The sequence below is a fragment of the Eimeria acervulina genome, genomic scaffold (assembly GCF_000499425.1).
Source record: "Eimeria acervulina Houghton genomic scaffold, Eah_scaff215, whole genome shotgun sequence".
NCBI lineage: Eukaryota > Apicomplexa > Conoidasida > Eucoccidiorida > Eimeriidae > Eimeria > Eimeria acervulina.
In genome coordinates, this window is record NW_013550027.1 from 1 (window position 1) to 7,500 (window position 7,500).

At 46.8% G+C, this 7,500-nt stretch overlaps 2 protein-coding genes across 2 annotated transcripts in view; both read right to left on the bottom strand.

Moving 5' to 3' along the window:
- Positions 1 to 242: 242 nt before the first annotated feature.
- EAH_00025950 (protein phosphatase 2C, putative) lies at positions 243 to 2,839 on the bottom strand (the record flags this gene model as incomplete). Its single annotated transcript, XM_013396566.1, has 7 exons — positions 243 to 379; positions 792 to 899; positions 1,129 to 1,192; positions 1,563 to 1,905; positions 2,170 to 2,296; positions 2,519 to 2,572; positions 2,800 to 2,839. The coding sequence occupies 7 exons, from the start codon at positions 2,837 to 2,839 to the stop codon at positions 243 to 245; spliced, it is 873 nt and encodes a 290-aa protein (XP_013252020.1).
- Positions 2,840 to 4,521: 1,682 nt separating this feature from the next.
- EAH_00025960 (SWIB/MDM2 domain-containing protein, putative) overlaps positions 4,522 to 7,500 on the bottom strand; it is a gene marked incomplete at both ends in the record, with an annotated part of 4,466 nt that continues 1,487 nt past the window's right edge. The window contains 5 exons of the mRNA XM_013396567.1: positions 4,522 to 4,580; positions 4,964 to 5,016; positions 5,100 to 5,460; positions 6,266 to 6,346; positions 6,529 to 7,500. The exon at positions 6,529 to 7,500 is cut by the window's right edge and continues 1,072 nt beyond it. Of these exons, the coding sequence (XP_013252021.1) occupies positions 4,522 to 4,580; positions 4,964 to 5,016; positions 5,100 to 5,460; positions 6,266 to 6,346; positions 6,529 to 7,500 (1,526 nt within the window). The remainder of the gene's footprint in view (positions 4,581 to 4,963; positions 5,017 to 5,099; positions 5,461 to 6,265; positions 6,347 to 6,528) is intronic.

Consider the following 7,500-nt stretch of genomic DNA (forward strand, 5'->3'; position numbering starts at 1 on the left):
ATATATATATATATATATAAATATATATATATATATATATATATATCGCATATATCCACCCCCACCCTCCAAACCCTAAACGCTAAACCCTAAACCCTAAATAACTCTAAATAACCCTAAACCCTAAATAACCCTAAATAACCCTAAATAACCCTAAATAACCCTAAATAACCCTAAACAGCCTTAAATAATGCTAATCAATGCTAAACAATGCTAAACACAACGCTAAATAAGTTAAAAGCTTACGAGATGTCACCAAATGAACGCGTTAACTCGAGCGTGCCGTTTACTCTGCCGCCTTCGATTGTGCCGCCCATCCTCAGAATTCTGTCCTTCTCGGCCAACAAATAAGGTCGGTGAGGCTCCGTCAAAGGGATCGCTGCACAAACCCTAAACCCTTAATAACCCTTAATAACCCTTAATAACCCTTAATAACCCTTAATAACCCTTAATAACCCTAAATAACCCTAAATAACCCTAAATAACCCTAAAAAAATAATAAATAACCCTAAAAAAATAATAAATAACAATAAATAACAATAAATAAGAATAAATAAGAATAAATAAGAATACATAACAATACATAACAATACATAACAATAAACCCTAAACCCTAAACTCTAAATAACTCTAAATAACCCTAAATAACTCTAAATAACTCTAAAGAGAAGCAAACCATCGGTACTAAGTCAAGGGCTAACTGATCCTGCATGCGCGAAAATGCAGGGCGTCTACATGCAAACGAATTAACCCTAAACCCTAAACCCTAAACCCTAAACCCTAAACCCTACCGTAGTGCCCTGTCTCGCTCTTTCTCGCGAGAAACGCTGCACTGTCTCCGAGGCCGGCAATGAATACCTGGCGCCCCAGCATCAACACAAACACTGCCGTGCAGCCGTCTGTACACAAACCCCAAACCCTAAACCCTAAACCCTAAACCCTAAACCCTAAACCATAAACCCTAAACCCTAAACCCTGCGGTCTTCTCAGACGCACAGCGAGTCGAAGTATGCCGTCCGCAGATATTGCTGCTGCATACAGCCAGGGTTTCAATTCATTCTATTGGGCTTCACAACAAGGGTTTAGGGTTTAGGGTTTAGGGTTTAGGGTTTAGGGTTTGAAGGGCACCTCTACAAGCAGGGATCTCTGTTGCTATGCGAGAATCAACTTTGCGGAAGGCCGCGTACAGCACCTGCACACGCAGCAGCAGCAGCAGCAAGAGGTGCAGCAGCAGCAAGAGGTGCAGCAGCAGCAGCAAGTGCAGCAGTAGCAGCAACAGCAGCAGCGAGAGCAGCAAAAGCCCAGAGAAACGAAAGCGGGAAAGTGCCGCGACCTGAGCTGCAGCAGCAGCAGCAGCAGCTCCAGCAGCAGCCGCAGCAACAGCAGCAGTAGCTGCAGCAACAGCAACAGCAGCAACGGAAGCAGTAGCAGCAGCAACAGCAGCAGTAGCTGCAGCAACAGCAGCAGTAGCTGCAGCAACAGCAGCAGTAGCTGCAGCAACAGCAACAGCAGCAACGGAAGCAGTAGCAGCAGCAACAGCAGCAGTAGCAGCAGCATCTTACATGCTTCATTTCATAGTCCGACACTTCGCCGGGTTGGATGCCGTTGCTGCTGCTGCTGCTGCTGCTGCTGCTGTTGCTGCTGCTGCTGCTGCTGCTGTTTGCTGGATCTATTTTTTTATCGATCTCGCTCTTTACGGGTTGTAGCGTCTGGGTTTGCTGCTGCTGCTGCTGCTGCTGCTGCTGCTGCTCTTCTCCTTGCTGCTGCTGCTCTTCTTTCTGCTGCTGCTCTTGCTGCTGCTGCTCCAGGAAGAGCTTCAGCTGCTTCGCGATTTCTAAGGGCAGCGCCGTCTTCACAAAATTCGCAGACTGGCGGCCTCCGTGCCCATCCATAATTGCAAACACCCTGCACCAAACCCTAAACCCTAAACCCTAAACCCTAAACCCTAAACCCTAAACCCTAAACCCTAAACCCTCAAACCCTAAACCCTAAACCCTAAACCCTAAACCCTAAACCCTAAACCCTAAACCCTAAACCCTAGCTGAGAAGAAGTGGAAATATATGGAGGGAGTTTTGAAGTGCAGAGTGTGGGGTATCCCTGAAACCCTCGCATTCGCCGTAAACAAGGGATTAGGGTTTAGGGTTTAGGGTTTCGGGTTTAGGGTTTACGCGAAGTCGCGAAGGCCCTTTAAAGACGGCTCCAACTCTGCAAGAGATGAGATCACCAGACGCTCATCCTCCATCTGTCTCCTCGCCCCTTTGTCTCCGTACACCGCAGCATCGACGTAGTACCCCGCTGCACTCACAAACCCTAAACCCTAAACCCTAAACCCTAAACCCTAGACTCACCTAAACCATAGGGGCTCTACGCCCTAAACTACCTACATATAAAGAAAAAATTATGCAGCCTAACAATAAAAAATCCTAGGGTTTGCAAACAGCTGCTGCTGAAGGGACAGGGTTTAGGGTTTAGTAGGGCTTAGGGTTTAGGGTTTAGGGTTTAGGGTTTAGGGTTTACGAAATGATATGGTGGTCGTTCCGCCGTCGACGCATCTCCGCTTTCCTCCCACGTCTGCAAAGGCAGAAACACAAACCCTAAACCCTAAACCCTAAAACCCTAAACCCTAGTCTTTATTCTGGTACGACGTGCTGAACCCTAAACCCTAAACCCTAAACCCTAAACCCTGAGTCTACACCCTTCCCAGAGGCACCGCCATAAGGGAGATGCCCGTAGCCAAAACCCTCCTTCAACCCTAAACCCTAAACCCTAAACCCTAAACCCTACGCCGTAAGCCTTACCCACTGGGGACGCAGAAGACGCCGCCCTCTTCGTGCTCATCTCACCTAAACCCTAAACCCTAAACCCTAGACTTTGGATCTCTCCAGAGGCTGCCCGTAGTCACCACCAACAGTAGCAACCGCGTAGACAAACCCTAAACCCTAAACCCTAAACCCTCACAGCAGCGGCCCGCTAGTATAGGGTACTGGGTGCTGTTGCCGTTGCAGCTGCAGCAGCCGCTGCAGTTGCTGCTGCAGTTGCTGCAGCAGCAGCAGCGGCAGCAGCAGAGCTGCTGCAGCAACTGTTGCTAGGGGTTTAACGAGGTAGGCTGCCACGACTCCTCGTTTAGGGTTTAGGGTTTAGGGTTTAGGGTTTAATGTGGAAGCGCCAGCAAAAGAAAAATGCAGAGCGAAGAGCGTGGAGATAATGAGTTATATGATAAATACAAAAATACAAACCCTAAACCCTAAACCCTAAACCCTAAACCGCAAACCCTAAAGCCTTCCGGGGGCCCCGTGGGGCTGGGGGCCTGCTGGAGAAGGGCCCCCTGAAAACACTAAACCCTAAACCCTAAACCCTAAACCCTAAACCCTAAAACCCCTGAAATGATTAACGGCAAGAGGTTTTCTTGCCTGTCTGCAGCAGCGATCTAACAACCCTGAACCCTAAACCCTAAACCCTAAACCCTACACCGTTGCTGTTATAAACCCGGTGGCCTTCGCCTCATACAAACCCCCGCTACGTAAACCCTAAACCCTAAACCCTAAACCCTAAATCCTAAACCCTTAACACTTCCCTGAGCCTCAGGGGCTTCTCAATTATCTTTTCTAGGCGGTCTAAGTAGCAAGTAAACCCTAAACCCTAAACCCTAAACCGCTCTAAATAATAGTGGAATAATCACCGCAAACCCTAAACCCTAAACCCTAAACCCTAAACCCTAAACCCTAGCAGGCCTTTCCATGGGCCACCATCCCTGCTGGTTCTCTGCGGTGTCTTAATAATGAGGGTTTAGGGTTTGTACGAACTCAGCTCTAACTAGGGTTTGTGTATGCATGCGGCAGCAGCAGCAGCAGCAGCAGCATCTGCTGCTGCTGCAACTGCAGCAGAGGCAGCACCTGCAGCAGCAGCTAATACAGCTGCAGCCTCAGGCTACATACCAGGATATGTCTGGTGCTGCGATTAGAGTTTAGGGTTTAGGGTTTGCGGTAGGTTTTAGGGCTTATATGCTAGGGTTTAGGGTTTAGTTTATTGTCTAGAGTTTCGATAAGAGTTTAGGGTGTACATTAGGGTTTAGGGTTTGTACGAGGGTTTAGGATTTGGCCTAGGGTTTAGGGCATAGATAAAGATTTGAGGTTTATATTAGAGTTTATCGTTTAGGGTTAATATTAGGGTTTAGGGTTTCGATTAGGGTTTAGGGTTTAGGGTTTAGGTGTAAGACCCTTTACTCAAAAAGAATAGGGAGTTAACAACGGGCAACCCCAATAACCTGCAAACGCTGCAGCTGCTGCTGCAGCAGCACTGTTTTTGCTGCTGCAGCAGCAGTGTTTGCTGCTGCTGCAGCAGTGTCTGCTGCTGCTGCAGTTATCCCTAGTGCTGCTACGCTGCCAGCAGCTGCTGCAGCTGTTGTTGTTGCTTCTCTAGCTATTCTTGCTGCAACTTCTAGCAGCTGCTGCAGCTGTTGTTGCTGCTGCTGCAGCTAATCCTGCTGCTGCTGCTGCTGCTGCTGCTGCTGCTGCTGCTCTTCATCGTCCCTCAGCAGGGCCTCTCGGGCTTGAAAGAAGCGCGCTTGAAAAAGGGGTTCCTGATCATTCGCAACTCAAACCCTAAACCCTAAACCCTAAACCCTCTTGTTGAGGAGTTGTTTGAGCGCTGCTGCTGCTGCCTCGTTGTTTGTTCTAATACTACCCATTAGGGTTTAGGGTTTATCACGTTTATTATAGTTTAGATTAGGGTTTATTAGGGTTTTTAGGGTTTACAAGTATCTATAAAGGTAAAAGAAAGGGTTTATTATCGTTTAATAGGGTTTTCTACAGTCTCCTAGGGTTTAGATTAGGGTTTACTAGTGAGTAAATTAGGGTTTAGGGTTAATGAGTGTTTATTAGGGTTTTCAACTGTCTCCTAGGTTCTAGACTAGGGTTCATTAATGAGCAAATTAGGGTTTAGGGTTTAGGGTTTAGGGTTTACGGGGAGGCCCATAGCATTTAGCTCTCTCTCTGTAAGGCGCAGCAGCAAAGATCCTGATACACCCCAAGAACAAACAGCAGCATAAAGAGAAGGGAGACGAAGCCCCGCAGCAAATACACTGCATGCAGCAGCTGACCAGCGTTCTATTTGCTGCCGCTGCTCCAGGTCGACTGAACCTATCAACGATAAAGCTTCTGCTGCTGCTGCTGCTGCTGTTGCTGCTGTTGCTGCTGCTGCTGCTGTTGCTGCTGCTGCTGGTGGTGCTGCTGCTGCTGCTGACGATGTTGGGGATATTGATAATGCTGCTGTTTTTGCTGCTGCCGGTGTTACAGCTCGTGTTGCTGTTGCTGCTGCTGCTGCTGCTGCTGCTGCTGCTGTGGGGTGCGTGCAAATAGAGAGAAGCGGTAGGAGACAGACGGAGACAGCGAAGAGACAGTTTGCTGCCCCTTCAATTGATGATAGTCTGAGCTGTCTCTGCTTATACTCACAGCCGTCTCCTTCAGAAACAAACAAAAAAATATAAATAAATAAATAATATAAATATAAATTAACATAAATTAATATAAATTAATATAAATATAATCATATAAATAAATATATAAATATAAATATAAATAAAATCTGTAAACGCATATATAAAGAAAGATAAATAATTATAAATATAAATAAAATAAAATAAATAAATATAAATAAAATAAAATAAATAAATATAAATAAAATAAATAAATAAATATAAATAAAATAAAATAAATAAATATAAATAATAATATATACACAAAAATAAATAAATAAATAAATAAATACGATGATGAAACAAACAAAGCGAGAAAAAAACAAAAAAATAAAATAAATATAAATAAAAGAAATAAAACAAAGTAAATATAAACAATAATAAAGTAAATAAACAAGAACAAACAAATAAATAAAACAAATAAAAACAAATAAATAAAATAAACAGATAAAAAAGAGACGAAGAGGAGACAAAAAGAGGATTAGCAGCAAACAACCGCAAGAGAATGATGTGTTTATTGCGATTTAGGGTTTAGGGTTTTTAATTAGGGTTTAGGGTTTAGGGTTTAGGGTTTACATAGACGACTGAAGATTGCTCCTGAGTTTGTTTCTGCTGCTCTGGTTGTGCTGTTGCTTCTGCTGCTGCTCCTGTTGCTGCTGCTGCTGCTGCTGCTGCTGGCAGTTCCTGCTGCAGCAGACAGAATGACAGCAACCCGCTACGAATTGCTGCAGCAACAGACTTACTGATGCAGCAGCAAAAGGAGACAGCAGCAGACCGAGGCCGGATATCACTTAAATACAACCGCAGCTGCTGCTCCAGCTGCTGCTGCTGCTGGGGCTGCTGCTGCTGCTGCTGCTGCTGTAAGTCAAAGCCTGCAGCAAAGGGGTAAGTGCAGCAGCACAGGACAGCAAATTATTCTGTCTCCTTGTTTGTCTTTGTTTGTCTTTACATTTGTTTATTTATTTATTTATATTTGTTTATTTATTTGTTTATATTTGTTTATTTATTTGCATGCATCTGAATATTAACAAACCCCTTCTCTCTGTCTCCTCACCTCTTTTATCTTTAACTTCTTTTGTCTGCTGCTGCAGCAGCGCAGCAAGAGGGTCAAGCTCCTCTGGAATCCACCGGCCCCAAGCAGCAGCAGCAGCAGCAGCAGCAGCAGCAGCAGCACCAGGAGCTGTACCTGCAGCGGCAGGAGAAGCAGTACCAGCAGCAGGAGCTGCCTCAACACCAGCAGGAATAGCAGCAGCAGCAGCAGCAGCAGGTGCTGCTGCAGCAGCAGCAGGAACAGCAGCAGAATAGGCCGTCCTTGCTGGTGGAGCTTCATCGGTTGCTGCTTCTTTGGCTGCTGCGACATTGTCTGCTGCTGCTGCTGCCTCTGTAGCCTTCATGCGTGTTTGCTGCTGCTGCTTCTGCTGCTGCGTCGGTTGCTGCTGCCTCTGTTTCTTCCGATCTTCGTCCTGCTGCGGCTGCTGCTGCCTCTTCTGCTGCTGCTGCTCCTGTTGCCTCTGCTGCGATTGCTGCTGCTGTTTCCGCTGCTGTTGCTGCTGCTTCGTCTCTAAGAACGTTGGCGAGGGGTTAGAGGGGCCCTCAACCTGCTCTTGCTTGGGTGCGGCAGGGATCGCTGACTTTGCTGCTGCTGCTGCTGCTGCTGCTGCTGCTGGTGCTGCTGCTGCTGCTGGTGCTGCTGCTGCTGCAGTTGGGGCATAGCGAGGCAGCAAGGGAGCCCTACACTTCCCTGTCTCTTCATCGCTAGAAGACAGCAGCAAACGTCGCAGCCTCGCTCGGGATGCGCCTCGTGCTGCTGCTGCTGCTGCTGGTGCTGGTGCTGCTGTTGCTGTTGCTGCAGCTGGTGCTCCTGCTGCTGCTGCAGTTGCTGTATGGGAAGATGTACGCTGCGGCTGGCCTCTTCTGCTGCTGCTGCTAGGCACGCTGCGATTACTGCTGCTGCTACTACTACTACTGCTGCTGCTGCTGCTACTACTATTGCTGCTGCTGCTGCTGCTACTTCTGCTGCTGCTGC